The 22,232-nt window shown below is 37.5% G+C and overlaps 1 protein-coding gene across 1 annotated transcript in view; it reads right to left on the bottom strand.

Moving 5' to 3' along the window:
- The window catches only part of ADAM9 (ADAM metallopeptidase domain 9), a 98,169-nt gene that overhangs the window by 39,341 nt on the left and 36,596 nt on the right, over positions 1-22,232 (bottom strand). The window contains exons 10-14 of the mRNA XM_019748146.3: positions 21,921-22,002; positions 21,260-21,393; positions 13,900-14,071; positions 7,266-7,358; positions 6,126-6,321 (exon numbers count right to left, since the gene is read on the bottom strand). Coding sequence (XP_019603705.3) covers positions 6,126-6,321; positions 7,266-7,358; positions 13,900-14,071; positions 21,260-21,393; positions 21,921-22,002 — 677 coding nt within the window. The remainder of the gene's footprint in view (positions 1-6,125; positions 6,322-7,265; positions 7,359-13,899; positions 14,072-21,259; positions 21,394-21,920; positions 22,003-22,232) is intronic.

Raw genomic sequence — 22,232 nt, 5'->3', positions numbered from 1 at the left:
GTACCAAGGGGAGTTAGACAGGGCTGTAACAGTGTGTGTGGCTGGTGTGCTGAAACATGGACCAACGAGCAGCTCACAGTGAGCAAGATGGAAATGCTGGACCTGCCTTGGTTTAATATAGAAAAGAGATCCATGAACTCACAGAGATTGTTAATGTTTTAATGCTAGAGTGGGTCTGCCATTTCAGACCTACTCACTCACTCTGGGAGGGTCCAGAAGACACACTTTTCATCATGATGAGAAATAAATTTGTGAGGGAAGCCCCAGTATACCTAAATAGCTCCGTGACTGCTCTTCTCTGTAAGCCACTTTACATTGGGAACTAAGGTAACTAAATTGGGAAACCTAAATGCAACGGGAATAACTGGATCCCCAGTGGCAGGGACCAAGTAAGTGCGAAGGCACTCAGCTGCAAAGGCAAGGTGGCCATGTTTACCCTAATGGAGAGCAAAGTCAAAGTCTGACTTGCACAGGCCTATGGCACTGGTTAGTTGATCATGGCGTTCCTAGACGTGAAAAAATAGGAAGCCTACAAAGTCTTACTATATCTGTATAAGCAGAAAAGTTCTATGTCAAGTGAACAAAAGTCTAACTTGAATCAAAAAAACTGAGTCATAACCCTTCAATCAATTCCCAGACTTGAGCCATATTATAGACCCAGAACCCCTTAAATGAAGTAGAGGACCCTAATACACTGCCAAAAATGTATAGTTAATTTTTCTCACATCGTCCCCAACAGGACATATGGCCTTTTACGGTGGGTAACTGCATTATGGAAAAGGAAATAGTAAGAACTTTCAGGGACTACTGGACACTGGCTCTGAATTGACACTAATTCTGGGGGACCCAAATGTCATTGTAGTCTACCAGTCAGATTAGGGACTTCCGGAAGTAGGTGACCAAAGGACTTTTACCTCAGCTCTGTCTCCCAGTGGGCCCAAAGGTTCCCCAAGCCCTTCCTTGGGTTATTTCTGGGTTATTTCCCCAGTTCTAGAATGGATAATTGGAATAGACATAATAGCAGCTAGCAGAATCCCCAGTTTGGTTCCCTGACCTGAGGAGTGACAGCAATTATGATGGGAAAGGCCAAGTGAAACCACTGGAACTGCCTCTACATATAGGAAAATAGTAAATCAGAGGTAGTACCATAATCGCGGAAAAATTGCAGAGATTATTACCACTACCAAGGACATGAAAGATGCAGGGGTGGTAATTCCCACCACATTCCAATTCAACTTGTCTGTCTGGCCTGTGCAAAAGACAAATGGATCTTGGAGAATGACCGTGGATTATCAGGAGCTTAGCCAGTGGTAACTGTCTTTGCAGCTGCTGTGGCAATTTGGTTTCATTGTTTAAGCAAATTAACATATCTCCTGATACCTGGTATGTAGCTATTGAACTGGCAAATGCTTTTTTCTCCATATTGGTCAATAAGGACCACCAGAAGCAGTTTGTTAACAACTAGAAGGCCAGCAATACACCTTCGATGTCTTCTCTCAGGGGCAAGGCAACTTTCCAGCCCTGTGTTACAATTTAGTTTGCAGGGACCTTAATCATCTTTCCCTTCACCAAGATATCACAAGGTATCTTTTTATGGGCAAAACACATGAAGATATTTGTATCCCATGTGACCACTCACCATAAGGTAACCTCGCAGGCGAGGACTTTATATAGTAAAGTGGATTAGGATGATTATCTTATCCATTCTGTGGATACCAGTCAACCTCCTTCCCTAGTCATCACTGTCACAGCCCAGTGAGGTCATAAGCAAGGGGCCATGGTGCCAAGGATGGAGGTCACGCATGTCCTCAGCAACACGGACTTCCACTCACCAAAGCAACCTGGCTGTGGCTGCTGCTGAATGCCCAAATGTCAGCAGCAGAGACCAACACTGAGTGCCCAATATGACTCCTTGTGATAGGTTTATTAGATTGGACCCCTTCTATCATGGTAGGAGCAGTTTTGTTCTTACTGGAACAGACACTTACTCTGAATAAGAATTGCCTTCCCTGCTTGCAATGCTTCTGCAAAACAACCATCCATGGATTGACAAAATGTCTTATCCACCATCACAGTATTGCACACAGATTTGCTTCTCATCAAAGAACTCACTTAACAACAAATTCAGTATAGCAATGGGCCCATGATCATGGAATTCACTAGTCTTACCACATTCCCCACCATCCTGCTATGGCTGGTTTTATGGAATGGTGGGAAAGCCTTTTGAAGACTCAGTTACAGTGCCAGCTAGTGGCAAGAGGTTGCAGGAATGGGCAAGGTTCTCCAGAAGGCTGTGTAGGCTCTGAATCAGCATCTGGTACATGGTGCTGTTCCTGACGTAGCCAGTACTCATGGGACCAGGAATCAAGGTGTACAAGTGGGAGTGGCACCACTTGCTATTTCTCCTAGTGACCCGCTAGCAAGATTTTTGCTTCCTGTTCCCACGACCTTATGCTCTGCTGTCCTAGTTCCAAAGGGAGGGAAGCTTCCAACAGGAGACACAAGAATGATTTCACTGATCTGGAAGTTACAACTGCCATCCAGCCACTTTAGACTCTTCATGCCTCTAAATGAACAGGAACAGAAGGGAGTTACTGTGCTGGCTGGGGTGACTGATCCTGATTACCAAGGGGAAATTGGATTACTATTCCACAATGGAGGTAAGAAAGATGACATCCACTACAAAAGATCCCTTAAGATGTTTTCTTAGTATTACCATGCCCTGTGATTAAGGTCAATGGGAAACTGCAATAACCCAATTCAGACAGGGTTTGCATTCATTCACTACCCTAATGCGCTCATGGAAACTGACCTCTGGTCTCCCATGGATTCCACTAGGAGTAACCTGAGCCCTTACGGGGTCAGCTCTTCCTCCTCCTTGACTAACTTGGATATTGACCTGGGTCAGTGTTGGCCCAGAGAATATCATGAGTTTGGCTAGCAGCTTGCAGAGCCTCCAGGAATGAAAGTTTGGGTCACCCCACCAGGTAAAGGACCATGACCAGGGGGATGCTTGCTGAAAGCAAAGGCTGTATGGACTCGATAATGAAGAAAGTTATTGAAAATACCAGCTGTGACTACATGACCAGTAGCAGAAATGAGGACTTTAATTGTCATAAGTATCTTTTTTGGTTATATTTGTAAACATATATAATATCTTTGTTTGTTGTTTTTTTTTTGCTCTTATGTCCTTATTGTGTAATATAAGATGTACCTAGTTTATAAGATAGTATAAGCATTGCTAATTTTACATCTTACTGTTTAAGTTAGGGGTTATCAAGAAGAAGATTAAACATCACTCAAGGACTTTTTCTCTAAGGAAGGGTTTAGTGCATTTCTGGTTATACACAGGATAGTTGTATCACGTTAAGTGGAAGTATGACCTTGTTTCTTTCTCTTTTTGGAGATTATGTTTGGTGAAAGGAGATGCATATGGGTGCCAAGTTGACAAGGGGTGAGCTTGTGATTGATAATTTTATGTATGTATTTGACTGGGCCACAGGGTGCCCAGATATTTGGTCAAATATTATTCTATATTATTCCATAATAGTGTTTTTAGATGAGATTAATATTTAAATTGGTAGAACAAGTAAAGCAGATCACCCTCCCTCATGTTTGTGGGCCTTATCCAACCACTTGAAAGCCTACATAGAACAAAAAAGCTGACTCTCCCTAAGTAAGAAGGAATTCTTCCTAAGGGCCTTCAGACTGAGACACTGGCTTTTTTTCTGCTTTCAGACTTGAACTGAATCATTCCGTTTTCCTGGGTCTCAGGCCTGCCAGGCTTTGAACTGGAACTATACCATTGACTCAACTGACTTTACTTTACAGCTTACGGACTTACCCTGAAGATCTGGGATGTACCAGTCTCCAGGATTGTGCGAGCCAATTCCTTATACTAAATCATATATATGAGTAGGTAGGTAGGTAGGTAGGTAGATAGATAGATAGATAGATAGATAGATAGATAGACCTGTAGATATATAAATATATAGATATACGTAGATATATAGATACACACACACACACACACACACTCCTATTGATTCCATTTCTCTGAATATAGAGGACAACTAATTAAAACTAAAGAGAATCAGCTCCCTAGTCAGACGTCTTCAAACAAGTTGAAATTAGCAGAATATCGATGCCCTTTAATCACCCCAAGGAAAGACCCCAAGCCACTGGTGAACAATTTGCAACTCAATTAGTGTAAGAACATAGAAAAACAGCCAAACCCAAAGAGGGAGACAAAAAAAATATGAATTATTAACTCTAAAGAAAGCAATTGTCTTACTGCCATCGCTCAGCTGTGCATAGCATTAACATGACTGTTATACAATACTCAGTTCCACACCACCAAGTAATTCTCTGACATCAGGTGAGTGTCTGACAATTCGACTCCATTCTGACACCATCTTCCTGGAGATAGCGTCAGATCTTACAGGTTGAGGGTCTCAGTCACACCACAAGACTGCCCTCCCCACTGCTCTGCCACTTAGGGCGCCAATTGCAAGTCCAGGTTGTCATTTGTGCTTTTGACAAACAGGCTCTAGATCAGAGGTTCTCAAAACCCCTTCCTTGGATTAATTTGCTAGAGTGGCTCACAAAACTCAGATAATCATTTTACTTACTAGATTACTAGTTTATTATAAAACAATATTAACTCAGGAGTAGCCATATGGAAGAGATGCATAGCGCGAGGTATGGGGAAAGGGCACAGAGCTTCCAAGTCCTCTCGAAGTACAATACTCTCCCAGCATTACCCACATGTTCACCAAGGCAGAAGCTCCAAACCCTATGGGGATTTTATGGAGCTTCAGGACATAGATTCAATCATTGGCCATTGGGGGGGCCCCCCGGGGACTGAAAGTTCCAACCTCTAATCACATGGTTGTTTCCTTGGGCAACCAAATCCCATCCTTAGGTTAAGCAGGTGCTTTCCTAAAGTCACTTCATTGACATAACAAAAGACACTTTATGTCTCTTCTCACTTAGGAAATTCCAAGTTTTAGGAGCCCCTGCCAGGAAGTGCACAAAGACCAAATATGTATTTCTCATTATAAATCAGAATATCACAACAGTCCTCACTGCTGTAATTAAAATTACAATTATTCCATATTAAAAGGCTAGAGAATGGAAAATGAGCATGAGTATGATGAGAGTTGACGAAGGTTGAGAGAAGAAACTAAATTCTCATCTTCCATAGTGAGAAATTAGTAGTTAATGTCTAGTATGGAAAAAAAAATCAAAAAGTAGAATTACCAAGGCATTCTCTAAACACACAGAACAAGTAAAAAGAAATAATCACCTAGGAAACGTAAAAGTGGTTGCCTCAAGGGATGGGGATATTAGGTGAAAGTACATTTTATTTTTTCATAAAACATTGTAAATAAATTTGGATCTTTATGTATAAATATAACTTTGATAAAAATGAAAACTTTAAAAAGAGACAAAAAATTGTTTAAACATCCTAAATATCTATCGGTAAGAGAACAGATTCCGTTAATATAATGGAATACTCTAACACACTATATCTAAATATATCAATACAGATGGATGGATCTCAAAAACACTTTGAATGAAAAACGAAAAGAGCAGATTCCCATGTATATCCCCGTACTATTTATACGAATTTATTAAAACTAAAATATGATCGTTTATACTGGGGGTGCCAAAAAATGTACACATTTTAAGAGATGTTACCTATGTATTACTTTTTGAAGTTTAATTGAATTACGGTAGCAATATGTAGTATGCATTCACTCAAAAGATGGTGTTAATCAAATGAATGCTAACATCATTCATTGTATTACAATTTTAATACAGTTTTTTCCTTTCTTAAAATGTGTATACATTTTTTGGCACCCTCTGTATATAGGTTATACATATTCATATCTTGTTTATATACATAGAATAGAGAGATGATAAATAGAGAGAGGGAGTAAAAACAAAAATCTAGACACATGAAATTCATGATCATGACCACCTATAGAAAAGGAAGGAGATATGACAGGAAAGAGGAAACTAGGAAACTTCAATTTTAGCAGTAATGTTTTATTTCCATTTTTAACAAAATTTAAAGCATAAATAAATAAATGCAATCAATTATAAATAAAATATCTTACTTGAGCCAAAGATGACTTGACACTGAGCATCATAATATTGGCACATGCCATTGTAACAATAGGCTTTGTTATTCTGGCAAGGATATCCATTCTGAATAAAAACATCAGGCTGACAGAACTGAGAAGAACCATTACAATATTCTGGAACATCACATTCATTAGTTTTTCCTCGGCATAAAGTACCTCCTGGAAGAAACTAGGGTAATAAGATTCAAATGAAACCGAAATATCAGGACAATTCCACAAACTAATCAAATGTGAAACCACAACATTTATATCTATAAAAGTTCTAACAACAACAAAAGATTAAATAACCCAGTGGAAAAATGTATAGAGGCCAATAACAGACGATTCATAAAAGTCATGAAATACAGAAAATGAAAAAACATAACCTCATTGATAACCAACATAAATGCAAATTAAACAAAGATATAAAAGCACTCTAAACCTATCAAACTAACCAGGATTATAACACTTGTTAACAACAAGCTTGTGATTACACTGGTGGATTCAGACTAGCACATTTGTGCAAAGTATATAAAATATGTGTCAAATATTTTAATATACATACTCTGCCCCCAAGAATACTACTTATAAACAAAAACTGGAAGCAATCTAAATGTCCATCATTAGTTGACTAGGTATGGTAATTACAGTTTAGCCACACAAAGGAGTACTAACTATACAACCATGTCAAACTACATGAATAGAAAAAAGTCCATAACACCTTATTGAAAAAAAAGATAGGAAAAATATGTATATCTGCTTACACACACACACTTGTATATTAAAAGCAACTAAATTAATATAATAACATGTTATCAACAATGGCTACCTAAGGAGGGTTAAAATGATAGTCTTTCAGTGTCAGCTTTCTACATTTTGGTATTGTTGAATTTTTAATAAAAAACATAAATTACTCTTAAAATCAGAAAAAAATTGTTTCTACTTAGGAAAGAATCTCATTAGAACATCTGTCGTAAAAGAATGTGGTACAAAATTTCAAACGAGTGGCATAAAATTTTTCATGTAATTATGTAATAAAAACTGCTCTCTTAATAGAACAGAGAAAACAAATCTTGATATGCACATTTTTTTATTTTTTTATTTTTTTTCCCCAAATAGGAAGGAATTTCTTACCAAACAGTCTTTACAACAGTCACCATATGCACATTCAGCAGATGATTTAAGCTTACAAGTACTTCCTTCACAACAAGGGTCCAATTCACATTCCTATGAAGAGAAAATGACTGTCAATAAAGAAATGAGTGTTTGTCATCAATATTCATTAATAAAATTCTTATCTTAGGCCTAAAATCTATTTCTTTCTAACCTGGCTATAGCAGTTAATCTCTGGAAACAAGCATTATCCCTCTAGATTTGTCAGTGACTCTTTAATTGTAACTATTTAGGTTTCGACATGTATTAAAGGACTGAAATCACAGAGTACGTGTCTTCACCTGCTGGTACTTCCAGAACAAGATACCATAGACTGGTTAATTAAACGAAAGAAATTGACTATGTCACAGTTCTGGCCACAGGTCTAAGATCAAACTCCCAGCCAATACAGTTTTTGGTGAGGACTCTCTTCCTGGATTGCAGACAGCTGTCTTCTTGCTGTATTCCCGTATGACCTTTCCTCAGTGTGTGTGTTCAAAGAGACAGAGAGCGAGTAAGCTCCATAGTGTCTCGTCTTATAAGGACACCAATCCTATCAGATCAGGGCCCTACCCCTATGACCTCATGTAATCTTAATTACTTCCCTAGATTCCCCATATGAAAATACAGCCACACTGGGGGTTGGGGCTTTAACATATGAATTTGGGGTGGTCACACAAACATTCAGTCCATAACAGTGTATTTAATAATCACTGGAAATTAGGCGTCCACGAGTGTATTTCTCTTCATGATCAGGGTCTGACTTCTCTGTAGAGTGGGTCTTCTCCCTATGTGAACATGTAATCTTGCTTGCCTTTTCTCATCCCACTTTGAGCCACCATGGCTCCGCACCCCACAATCTCCCACCCGCAAAGACATCTACTCTTTTATGTTCCAATTGATGTCTTCAGGTCTGAACTGTTTGGGAAAGGGAGGAAAGGGGAGAAGGGAAGAGAAGAATATCAGGGAAAGTAGAAGGAAAGAAAGGGCAGGGGAAATAAGTTTTCTTTAATTTTTGAAGAATATTTTTCCTAAGTATATATAATTCTGGGTTGACAGTTTGTTTGTTTTTTCCTAAAAAACTGTCAACCCAGTAAATTAGCTGTTCTACTATATTCTGGCCTATATTGTTTCAGGGAAGAAATCAGCTTCCATTCATATGTTTGTCTCCCATTGTCTTCTGGCTTCTTTCATTATTTTCTGTTTATCTCAGCACTTTGATTACAACGTATCTAGGTGAATTTTCTCTGTAATGATTTGTAATTTGGGTTCACTTAGTGTTTGGAGTTACACCTTAATGTTTTTCCTCAAATTAGGGAAATTTTCAGCTATTATTTCTTTAAATAGTTTTCTCCTCACATTCTCGTTCTCCTCCTAGGATTTCACTTACAGTGACATTAGACTCATTTGATAGTGCCTGCACGTCGCTGAAGTTCTGTTCATTTTCTTTCATCTTTCCTATTTATTCTTTGCATTGGATTATTTCTTTGGTTCTGCCTCATGTTCACCGACTCTTTTCTCTGCCATCTTAGTCTATTAATTCTACCCAGTGTATCTTTCATTTATTGCACATTTTAGTTCAATAAGTTTCCATTTGGTTCTTTAGTATAGTTTACATTTCTCTGCTGAGTCTTTGTTTACTCATAGACCATATTTTTCTTTAATTCTTTGATGATAAACAGTGAGAAACAATTCATATAATTCATAATAACAAAATGTTAGAAACAATCCAAATGTCCTTTAATGGGTGAATGGCTAAACAAACTCCTGACAAGAACTTCTGGGCTGGTGAAAAAACCAGCATAAATTTCATTCCTACTGTGTAGTAACATCCATACAATGGACTATGATTAGCAATAAAAAGGAACAAAACAATAGTACATGCAACAACCTAGAGAGACCTCAAAGGCATTATGCTTAGTGAAAAAAGCCTAAAAGATCATATCATATAATTCAATTTATGTATTAGGTTGGTACAAAAGTAATTGTGGTTTTTGCAATTATAATATTTTCAACCTTTTAAACCACAATTACTTTTGCACCAACCTAATAACATGATTGAAAGGGCAACACAAAGATGGAGAACAAACTAGAAACAGCAAGGGGCAGGAATAAGAGCTAGAGTTGGGGTGGGCATGAATACAAAGAGGTAGCAGGAGGGAGATCTTCTGTGGTGATGGAATAGTTCTGAACTTTAACTGAAGTGATGGCTACACAAATCTGTATCTGGGACAAACTACATAAATCTACACACACACACACACACACACACACACACACACAGACACACACACGAATGCAGGTTAAAATGGTAAAAACTGAATAAAGGCTATTATCTAGTTAATGTATCAATGCCAATATCCTGGTCTTTATATTGTACTACAGCTATATAAGATGTCACCTTTGAGGGAAACTGGGTACAAAATACATGGGACTTTGCACTATTTTCACAACTTCCAGTTTATAATTATTTCATAATAAAATTTAAAAATAAATGAACTCTAATCTATACCTTTCACATACAAAAAAATTAAGTCAAAATGTATTACAGACTATAAAGCTTCTAGGAGAAAACCTTTGCAACCTTGGATTAGGCAAATATTTTTTAGATATGATACCCATAAAACCACAAATTGATACAATGGGCTTCATCAAAATGTAAAACTTCTACTCTTCAAAAGATAACTGTTAAGGTAGTTAAAAGATTAAAAGACAAGCTACAGACTGGGACAATATATTTCCAAATTATATATCTGATAAAGAACTTGTGTACAGTATAGAAGTACTATCAAAGTTCAATTTAAAAAAAAAAAGAAAAGAAAACTTTTTTAGAGGGCAATAGTTTAACAGACATTCACCAAAAAAAGATATGCAGACAACAAGTAAGCACATGAAAACATGCTCAAAATCACTACTCATTAGGAAACTGCAAATTAAAATCTCAGTGAGGCATCACTTCACACCTAACGGCACAGCGAAAACTGAAATGACTGACCATATGAAGTGGTGGCAAGGACCTACAACTCTCATACACTAATAGTGGGAATGTAAAATGGTACAACCACTTTGGAAAACAGTTTGAAAGTTTCTTGAAAATTTAAATATACACCTACCATATGACCCAGTCATTTCACTACAAGATATTTACCCAAGAGAAATGAAAACGTAAGTCCATATTACATGTGAATGTTCAAGGAGCTTTATGTGTAATAGCCAAAAACTGCAAACTGCCCAAATATACACCAATAGATGAATAAACAAACTGTAGTATATTCATACTACTCAATGATAAACAACAATAAAAATGAATGAACTACTGACACAATAACAATGTGAATGAATCTCAAAATTATGCTGAGTGATGAACTAGACAGAAAAAAAAAAGTTAAAATTCTAGGAAATGCACAACTAATGTGTAATGACAGAAAGCAGATCAGTAATTGTCTGAGGAGAATGGGGGAACAAAAAGGGGTGGGAAGAAGGGACTGGCAAGGGTCACGAAGAACTTTTGGGGATGATGATATGTTCATTATCTTGATTGTGGCAATAGTTTCACTTATGTATACATGTGTCAAAACTTACTAACTTGTATGTTTTAAACATGTGCAGTTTATTGTTGACCAAGACTTCATAAATGCCTATTTATCCTTTGTTTTGTCTTGACCAAACTTCAAAAAGGCTTCTTTCTTTCCTATAGGTGCCTGAACTCTGCTTGGCCCCACAAAAAAAGTGGAAAGTGCCCTCCCCCCCATCAGCTTCTCCTGGAAATCAGCTGACCACAGCAGAACAGATTTTCCTGTAAGTCCTCACCAGTTATTTCCCCTTGCTTACCAGCTTTCCCTTAAAAGACTCTGCTTATCTCTACTTGCCCCCGCCTTTATCTTATGAAAGAAAAATCTTTTTCTCATTGATTCTGAAACACTTCCAGATGTCTGAGATCAGAGTGGTCTCCCTATTACAACAGTCTTTATTCTGAATAAATCCTTTCCTTACCAAAGTCCAAACTTAATATTTTGACATCAATAAAGCTGTTAATTTTTTTTCAAAAACACTGTGCAAGACAGGCAGATGGCTTCCTAAAAGAACAGAGACTCAGGACATAGACTATGTATACAAGAATTTTTTTTATGATAAAAGTAGCACAATTTTAAGTGGTTCTGCAACTATTGACCATTAATGGATGGAAGTTAATTTTCTAGTTCAGTCCACGTGATCCCCTCAATTAAAGAGCGAATACAAAAGTGTTTAATTTTTAAAAATCCTAGAAGAAACTATCAAGGGGCTATGATGATTATATTGAAACAGGAGTCCTAAAAGTCTGGTCAAAATACAAAATTCAGAAAGTCTTAAGGAAAAAAATGATCAATTTAAATTTTAATTTTCAACACAATAAAATACATCACATGAAAAGCTAACACCAAGAGTGAAAACCTAATGTAAACTACACGCTTTGGGTGATAATGATGTGTCAGCATAGAGCCCTCAGTTTTAACAAATGTGCCGTTGTGCTGCAGAATGCAGACAATGGGGGAGCTGTGTACGTGTGAGGACAGGCAGTACATGGGAAATCTCTGTACTTTCCATTGGATTTTGCTGTGACCCTAAAACTGCTCTAAAAGATAAAGTTGATTAATTTTTTAAAACTAAATGGTAAGTAACAGACAGAGGGGAAATATTAGAACACAGTCAACAAAGGACTTTGCCCATAATACATGAGTTGCTAAAAATCAACTTAAAATAATAGGTTCAACATAAAAATTGATGAGGAATATAAAACAATAATTCATTGGAGAAAATTATGCATGTGGTCTATAAGCATATGAAAAGACAGAAAGGTAAACAACATCTTGCTTTTCACCCACTGAAATTAAGAAAACACGATCCTGTGCTGGCAAGACTATGGGGGTCACTGATACGCTGTTGGCAGAAATGCAAACTGACTCAGCCTTTTTGTAGGAAATGCGGTAGTCTCTAATAAAATTAAAACAATACTTTTCAATTCAGTTATTCTATCTTTATGTAATTATCTTAGAGAAATACATGAGGCGTACAAGGATGTACTATCTGCAACAGAAAACTACTAATTACAGTAAGGAAAAGCCCATTAATAAGAGTACAGTTAAATAAATCATGATACACCCTTATAATGGAATATTAATCAGGACATTAAAAGATTATGTCTATATAATGTAATGACATGGAAAAATCTCCAAGGTATATTAACAGAAAATAAAACTCTGCTATTAAGTCTGATTTCATTTATGTAAGAAAATAAAATCCTAAAACAAACCCAACTATTTACAAATATGCATACTATATAAATGTATAATAGAAGAAAGTCGAAAAGGACTACACTAAGCTTATAAGAATGATTACCACTGCAGAAGGTAGTTAGAAAATTTACGGGAGAAACAAAGGTATGAAAGGGGAATTTTGCTTGTACTTACTATCTGAAACTTTTATACCAAGAAAAAAAACCCTGTGATAGTTGAGAGGCAGGGGAATCTATTTTTTTAAGGAGTAATTTTGTAGTGTGAAATCTCAAGAAGCAAATAGAGACTATTTCAGTAAGTTTGGTAGTGAACTAAACAGTCAGGAGATAGCAAAATATTTAAGGGGAAAGATCTGAGAATGTCTGGAAAAGGAGAAGGGTTTGGTCATCCTAACAGCATAATGTTAACTTAGAAATTAAACATAACCTTGTTAGGACTTATTTTCCTCACTTGAAAATGAGAATATAAAAAATATCAGTATCTTTGGATTGCTGTGAGGATTATACCATGTAAAACATTTAGCAGAAGTCCCTGACATGCGGCAATCATGCAACGAAAGCCCATCACAGTTTCATCACAAAATACATAGTGCCTTTCTAGAACGTGAGTCTGGCAAAAGCCTGGTATGGTCAGGTAAGGCAGAAGAAGAACTTGTGGAAAAGACTGAGAATATAGTAAAGCTTACACACAAATGAACAAATTTCTTTATAATTTAATGCAGGCCTAGGAGGAAAGTGTCTAAGTAGGCCGTTTTGGGAGGAGAACAGTTAAGATTTGAAACAATAATAATGAAGACGGGCATGGGCTTACGGCAATAAGTGTGGGTAGTAGGTGTGATAAAGCCAGAGATCAGTAGGTAAATTGAAGGTTAATAAAGAGAGAATGCTACTTTGAGTACCAAGAACTTTGTTACTGAAGGACTCTGGAGAATAAGCTGGCTTCAATTTATAATTAAAATGAGTTCAACTGAATGAGTATTTCTGCAACGGCAGTGCCAGAGTAGTGAAAGCTTTACAAGTGCAGAGCCAAGTGAAAAACCGACTCATTCTTTAAAGTAAGTAAATTGCCCAATAACCACAGCAGAAATGGTAGAAGGTAGCAAAAAGTAGAGGTATAAATATGGCACTTTCCTTGACACCAAACTAGGTGACACCATTAGTTATGTTCAGAGAAGAAGGAGATGACCAACCCCAGGAACATATCCCAACAAGCAAAATACCAGCCCTCATTTTGCCACTAAATGTTACTTTAGTTCCTAGGCCAGAGTTGCCCAAAGCAAGCTATTTTATATTTTGCAAATCCTGAGGTAATTTCACAAAGCAAATATAAAAAATTGCACTGACCTTTGGAGTACCACAGTCACACTCTTCCCCGGCGTCCACCAATTTATTACCACAGAAAGGAGCACTGTAGGCTTCATCAGGCTTTGGAATATTAAGAAGGCAGTTTCCTCCTTTACTTAAAGTTAACTTCTCAAAGTCCTCTGCACTGCAACTGCTAAAGTTTCTGGAACCTCTATAATAAACATTAAGAAAAAGACCTTATATCGTAGCAATAATTTATTTTGAAAATTTTAAGTCATGTCTTCAACTCACAAGTTGTGAATATTTAAAACAGCAGAAAATAAGCTAACCAAAATAGAGAGAAATGAGAATATCTATTTCTAATAAATATAGAACATTATTTCAGTTAGCACATAATTCACTATTTTGGTTACAATATATTATAGCTCCATGAAAATATCTTCCAAACATATCACTTACACTGAAATACAAAATCATAAATCTCATCGTCAGAAGAGACCTTAAAAATTAACTAGTCATCCAGAATTAAGTTTTACTTATCTTCCTATACTTTACTTAAGTATAAGTTCTTCAAATATTTGAAGCTAGCTATATGTTTCCCAAATCTTTTTTTTTTTTTTTTTTTTTTGACTCCACAGGGTAACATTCATATGTTCCCCTCACCTTCACTTACTATGAGCTATGTGAAAATAATGTGAATGGGCAAATCCAGTGAGGATGCACCATAGCCATCAAGAAGCAGAATGCACAGCAAAATTTCAGCTACAGTTGGAGGTTTAAGTGTCTTTTAGGATAAATCCTGAGAACAATGGTTAGTACTCTGAAGGCTAGCAGGCTTCTAGAAGACGTCCAACTTAAGACATGTATGTGAGATTTATACAAATGCAACTTTGATGTGTTCTACATGTTGTGGTTTTTTAAATTATTGTTCTTCTCAATAACCATAAATTTTTTTCAGATAATCTCACCAGCTATGTTTACTTTTGAAGGCTAGTGGGAAACATACCCACATATACAACAAGAATCTTTGAGAAATCCAAGTCACATTAAAATTTTAATCAAAGGAATTTGGTTTGAAAGCATCTTTTTTTCATCAGTTTGAGCAATGGTGCCAATGTAGCAGTGGGAATGAAAACGATTGCTTTATAGTGTTTGAGGAGGCATTCCTATCTATGTTGAGTCTTTATACATCCAAGGAATCCAAGAAATAGATCCTTTCTGTGAGACTCTGTCCCCTGGGTATACAATTTACACTCCTCTTTGCTAACTGGTCCAAAGTCTCCAGGGAAATAGATGGTCCTGGCTCTAGGCTCTTGAGAATGAAAAGCAGTCTGCCCAGAACATTTTATTAATACTACTTGACAAGAAAGCTTTGAATGTGGTATGTGGAAGGATTTTAACAGATTGACTGGCAGAGAAGGAACCTGAACAATCAACTATCTGTTAGAAAAGAATGAGCACAGACAATATTTTGATTCACACAGAAAGAAAATACCTGGCACAAGGGTTTTAGCAATAACAAAAACACTTGTTCTCCATATTCTTCCTTTTCTTGCTACTTTCTGTTTAAGAATATTGTGAGGAGTCCTTTTGTACAATATCACCCATTCAACAAACATTTGTTGACCTTCTATTATGTACAAGGTACTGTTCCTTGTGCAAGGGATAAAACAGTAAACAAAGCAGACCAAAAAAATCCCCACCCCTGTGAAGGTGACATTTTAGTGAGTGAGACAGACTACAAACATAGCAAGTAAGTAAAGTCAATAGTGTATTAGAAGATAAGTGCCATTGGAGGAAAAGGTGAGGAGGCGATGAAGGGGATGACCTGTACAGGGGAAGGAGCGATTGCAATTTTTAAAAGAGCAGTCAGGACAGGCACTAGAAACATTGTGACAACTGAATCAACACTGGGTATCTGGGGGAAACATTACAGGGGGAAGGAATAGCAAGTACAAAAACCCTAAGATAGAAGCCTGCGGGCACGCTCAAGGAACACGGAAGTGAGTGGGAGTGAAGTGAGTCAGTGAAGGAAGGAATGTGTAATGTGAGATACACCGAGCAAAGGTGAGAATTTCACCTTTTGCTATGAGGGCAGTAAGGAGATGGGGCTTGGGGGTTGGGAGAATGACACAATGGAAAGTGTTGAGCAGGACTGACCTGATCTGAACAGGAACCATGGTTGCTACGTTAAGCAGGAAGACCATGCAAGAGGCCGTTGCAGAAATGTACTGTACAGATGATGACAGACCAGCATGATAGCAGTGGAAGCAGTAAGAAGCGTTTGGATTATTTAAATGGTTTAAAGGCATGGCCATTAAGAAGAATATGACAAAATAGAGAAGTCAAGGATGACTCCAATATTTTTGTCCTGAGCTTCTATGAGGAAGGAATCATCTTTAATGGGCATGGGGAAGACGGTAGAACAGGTTTGAAGAGGGACAAACAGGAGTTTGAGTCTAATAGACATCAAGTGGAAATGTCAAACTACAATATGTAATGATTACTTGACAAACAGAGGAGACTTCAGTTGAACAGAGGTTTGTAATTGTGTTTTTTTGTTTCTCATTGTTGACATTTTTGTGATTAGTACAGCGCCTGCCACATAGTACACATCCAATAATGCTTTCTGTAAGACTATATTAACCAGCCAGTAGCCATACGAGTTTTGCAGTCATGTGCATTCCTACACTTAAATCCTTAATTTTAATCCACACAGAGTCCACCGCTTCTAAACAGGTTATTTTTTAAATAAGCTTTGTTATTTAGAAGTTGGAATACATTTCCTCATAGAAATAATGTTTTAAATGTTTTATCCTAAAGCAATCTACAAAAAAAAAATCTGTTTCACTCACAATGAAGTAGACTAGAGTACTGAAAAGGGTAACAAAACCACAAGCACTTCTGGTGTTTCTTAGCAAACGGAGAGATAGCATGTTGGCCTTTGCAGTGCTTTGGATGCTAAAATGAAGATATTCTTCCCCTAGTCATCCTTGGACGGCACCTACAGTAATAAGAAGGATGATCTTTCTCCCGATACTCAGCTTGGATAGCAACTGAAGTATTCCTATTCTCTCCCTGTCACCTCTGGGCACTAGGATATTAATTTAAAGCACCTCCTCATCTCTCTTCTCACACTGAGGTGAATTTTCCAAAACTGCTTCAAAAGGAGATAGATGTGACTGACAATGATAGAAATGGTCTACCAGGATGTGATGGGAAAAAACATCAACTATCATTTAAGTCATTCTTTCTGAGTAATCTGGAAATAATCAGAGAACACATTACATCTTACACTCTACATTTTGTAACACTTTAATAATACCTTCTTTTGGTTTGTTGTTTTTTTTCTATGTAGAATACTTTTTATTTTTAATTTTTTATCCTTCAAGTACCCTTTGTTCTGGTTGCTCCTCCAGTAAGTTTAATGGCCCATAAACTGTCATTTCACTATGTTCGCAGTATCTATCACATCTTTCTACTTTTTAATGTCTATGTCCTTTCCCCCTATAATCTGAGAAAGCTCATCAAGAGTCACTTGCAGATCATTTCTCAATAGGCATCAAGGACCAACCAGGACCAAAGTGAGTTCCTATACTAGGACTGAGATCAATTTAGACCTCCTAGAATCTATTGACAGAGGTCACGAGGGAACCCCTCTCCATCCCTCACACATGTATCTTCCTTTAGTCTACTAGGACAAATCCCACTATGTCCTTTTTCCTGTTTACATCAACGACCGTAAGAAGCTAAGAGCCACGTAGGCTCTTGTCCTTTGCACTCTAATACCCATGAGGCTTCATATGTATCCTGTTCTCTTACTATGCACTCTGGAATTCACAGTACATCATCAGCAAAAACTTCCACGTCCATAACCTCTTCTCTAAAAGTACCCTTCACCTTTAAGCTGTACTTGAGACTCAGCTATCCCAATTTCACAGCTTCCACTAGAACCATCTCAAGTGGTGGTAGTTTTTTTCCCAAAACCTTCATACAACTAGAGATGAAATCAGTGTTCTTCCTCCAGATTGCTGTTTCTAGGCCATTCTTTCTCCTTCTTCCTAAATCTCCCAGCTTTGAATACCATATAATTAAATTACCCACTATCCTTGATCTGTCTAACATCTACCAAACAGTTCGTTACCTCTCACATCCTGCTTACTAACATTGTTCCTCTAATACTATTCTTGTCTTAATTTTTGCCTTTTTCAATATACAGGTAGATAATTATATTAATCCTGTGAACTCTCAGTGGCTTGAACTCCTTTCCTCCAATGATCTTATTCTCCACCAAGTCAACCACTCATTGCCATGGTTTTAATGGACACCTTACCATCACCAAGAATTATAATTTACAATCTGACTTTTATACATTCCACTCTTCCGCTAATAAACCTTTATACTACAATATGCCTTTAATCCCACCAGGACATCCAATCCACTGATGTCTCCCCTTTTCACGTCCTTCATCCCCTAGATGTCTTCTTTTTCCTAAGCCTTATCCAGCTTAAACATCATGAACCATCATTATAATTACTCCTTTGCATACAGGTTTGACTTTCTTGCCCCTCTCTTACTTCATTGTACTTGGCCTAACCAAAACCTAGTTAAATTCAACTGTCTTATGTACCTATGCAGTTGAATGTGGCTGGACAAAAACACACGACCACACTGACTAATCTCACTTGAAATTCATGACTATGAACCTCAAGCGGCCCTTTAAAGCTGCCACTGTAATCCATTTATTCTCCCTTTCTACTACACCACTATTTCATACCTTCTGTTTCCCGAAACCCCCAACAGCTTCTCCCCATCCTGTCTTTCAGCTGATGAACCTACTTCCTACTTCACTGAAAAACTGAACCACAGACTTCCACCGATTTATTCCTAATTCCACAGATACCCTACCAGAGCTCCAGTGAAGCCAACCCCTCCATTCTTGCTCCAGATCTAATACCGTCTCACCCACTTAAGAACTACTCCAGCAGTGTTCCCTCTCTGTCCTAGATCATCAGTTTTCCCCCTCTACTAAATGAGTTCTATTAGCATACAAACCTGCTATAATTTCTTCCATCATGAAAAAAAAAATTTTATCCTGACCACACTTCCTTTGTACTTGCTCTTCCCTCAGATACCCACACAGCCAACTTTCTACTCACCTCCTTCAAGTACTTGGTCTAATGTCATCTCAAAGAAGCTTACCCTGACAATATGAATTTAAAATTGCGTTATCATCACCACCACCACACCGCACATGACCTTCCTGTTCTGCCAATCCTGCTCAATTTTATTCTCTGTAGCACTTACCACCTTCTATTGTTCTACATTATTGATGTATTTATTATGTTAATAGTTTGTCTTCCCCATTAAAATGTAAATTCCATGAAGGGCAAGTCTTTATCTAATTCACAGAGATATTCCAAGTGCCTGAAACAAAGTCTGGCACATAGCGCTCAATTAATACTTGATGAGTGAATGAAATATGGGTCCACTCTTCATTGCTTCTCATACCATTTTAAATTCCACTGTAGCACTGTTTCATGACATTCCTTCCTCTGAATGCTCTGTTTTTCAAGTTAGTCTCTTCTTTATCTCACTGCTGATTATTCATTTCTTGTTCCCTGAATTTATGTCTCTCTCAACTCATTGCCAACCAAAGTAAATGCTAAATTTACTTCCGTCTCCTACAGGAAATCTTTTACAAACATGACTTTTCTTGTGAATATAATTACATTTCTATTAAGTACAGTTTTTTCATAAGCACTATTCTAATTCTTCTGTATCTATTTTTCAATCTAGAATTTGCTCAAAAACAGACAAATGTTGCAGTAAATCCTGCTTGAGTGCTTCCCTTTCCACCAGGATGTGATTAAAATTATACACTTAGACCTAAAGATAAAGTACTGGCTAACAGAAGTTTTTATTATTCTCTCAGTGCCCCAGGAACTTGAGGGAAGTAAAAAAGGGAGTGAACTCTTGGGCCATGGATATTTCCCACATGACATTTTCATCTGTGTTTGTTAAAGATGAACATCTTCCATATCTGATTTTTCTCTGGGTCAGTTTCTATTTCATGCATGCATTGCGGCTATGTCCAGCTCTCTGCTCAGCACGACTGCCTACTAAATAAGGGTGGAACCTTGTTGCTTATGACAAGTCTGCATCAAAAAGAAGCCCAACAACTGAATGGTTCTTGTTCACGCTTAAACACTCTATTGTAATTATTTTTGAACCCTGGCAAAGGAAGGGGTTCTAAGAGCATAGGCTCTGGACCCAAACTTCCTGACTTCAAATCCCAGCTTCACCACTTCCTTAGATGTGTGACCTCAGTTTCCTCATCCATAGAGATAACAAGTAGCTACATCTCATTAGGTTGTTGAGCATTAAGTGATTAATACCTTTAAAGTGTTTAAAATGTTCCTGATACATAAAAAGAGTTCAATGAACGTTAACTCTTCTTTTTCCTCTTTGTCTTGCCTCCCACCTTTATCTACAAAATTGGGGATGTTTGCAGGACTCTGTCAGGTTTTTTTCTACTTATAGTGACAATGCAGCACTTTCTCAAGGGGTTTATGAGTAAATGCTTCATATAATCCTTCAATCTATAATCCAACCTGCACTGAATCTAGCAGAAACCTTTCCCTAATTTCTCATTCAGATGTAAATTTTTCCATGTTCTTACATCTTTTGGTCTGTCAACTGGTTTACTGAAAAGTGTAACTACAGTGGCGGACAGGTGGCTCAGGTGGTTAGAGCACGAGCTCTGGGCAATAGGGTTGCCGGTTTGATTCCCACATGGGCCAACGAGCTGCGCCCTCCGCAACTAGAATGAAGTCAATGAGCTGCCGCTGAGCTCCCGGGTGGCCAGATGGCTCAGTTGGTTGGAATGCGTACTCTCAACCACAAGGTTGCCGGTTCGACTCCCTCAAGGGATGGTGGGCTGCGCTCCCAGCAACTAACAACGGCAACTGGACCTGGAGCTGAGCTGCACCCTCCACAACTAAGATTGAAAGTACAACAACTTGACTTGGATGGAGCTGATGAGTCCTGGGAAAACCACACTACTGTTCCCCAATTAAAAAAAAAAAAGTCCTGGAAATACACACTGTTCCCCAATAAAGTCCTCTCCCTCTTCCCCAATAAAACCTTAAAAAAAAAAAAAAAAAGAGTGTAAGTACATACCTGCACCTACATACGTTTCTTTCTTAAAGCTCTGTGAAATTATTTATTTAATTAAAAAATAGATTTCTCCTTGTTGTATCATGTAATTAACTTCAGGGGAGCCAGGAATAATTTTTCCTATGTTTTCCACATAGACATAAGTATATCCCAAAGTTTAAGAAACACTGATCTACAAAACCATATTAAGGTAAGAAGAAGAAGAAATTTAATTACTCACGATGCTCCTGAATTCATGATGCAGCTCTTTGCTCCACAGAAACAATCTCTCCCATCATCATGATTCATTCCAAGGTTATGACCCAACTCATGAGCAACAATGGATGCAAATGTCTCCACTGTGATTTGCCCAAACTGTCCAAACACAAGAAGGTATTAATTAGATTTCTGAGCAAAGGGATGTTTTGTTTATGAGATTATTTTTTCAAAAAAAGATATTTATCACTACAATGCTGAAAGTCTATATGATAAATCAAGCAACCAATGTCAGTCTTTACATATTTCAGTCTAGTAAGAAACTGATGTGACTTAACATACTGATGATGAAGACAGACCCTTTAAGTAGCAGGTCAAACACTTTACCACCAACAGATTATTCATGGTGGTTTATGAGGAAACAAATTCATGGTTGTAATTTAATTTTCTTAAATAGAGTCTCTGTATCTGCATCCATAAAAGTGAGGAGCTAATACATACATAATAAATATGAGAAAACTTAATCACATCTCTCGGGAAAGAACCTTATCTGCCACTTCCACCTTGCCTTTCAGAATACCCAAATTACTGTTTTAAGGATGAGGGGAGGAAGCGTAGAGTCAGTAAATGCTTGACACTGTCCTAATGCAGATGTCCAAAGTTGAACGTCAAAAATAAAAACGTACCACATTAATCCCGCCCGCGTGACTCCGCGAACACACTGTTCCCACAAATGCCATTCCTGCAGTCCCACCGAAGCCTTTCTTCCTAAATGAAAAGGGAAAGGTTATGAAAAGTGTTTGGGGGGGAGGGAGGAAGGAGAAACACATTGCTCCTATTTCTTTGGGTAATCTTAAACTGGATTGATAGAACCTACAAAATCTGGCAGCAAAGTTAAACAACATTTTAAAGTCAGAATACAATTAAGCTTTCTCTCTTTTTTATTATCAGAGAATGAGATTAAAATTACAAATTAACTTTCAGACCAGTGAAGATAT

This window comes from Rhinolophus sinicus, chromosome 16, assembly GCF_057876585.1.
Source record: "Rhinolophus sinicus isolate RSI-liver-muscle chromosome 16, RSI-T2T, whole genome shotgun sequence".
Lineage (NCBI taxonomy): Eukaryota > Metazoa > Chordata > Mammalia > Chiroptera > Rhinolophidae > Rhinolophus > Rhinolophus sinicus.
Note: the sequence above shows the minus strand (reverse complement) of the source record. Positions and strands in the feature narration are given on the sequence as shown.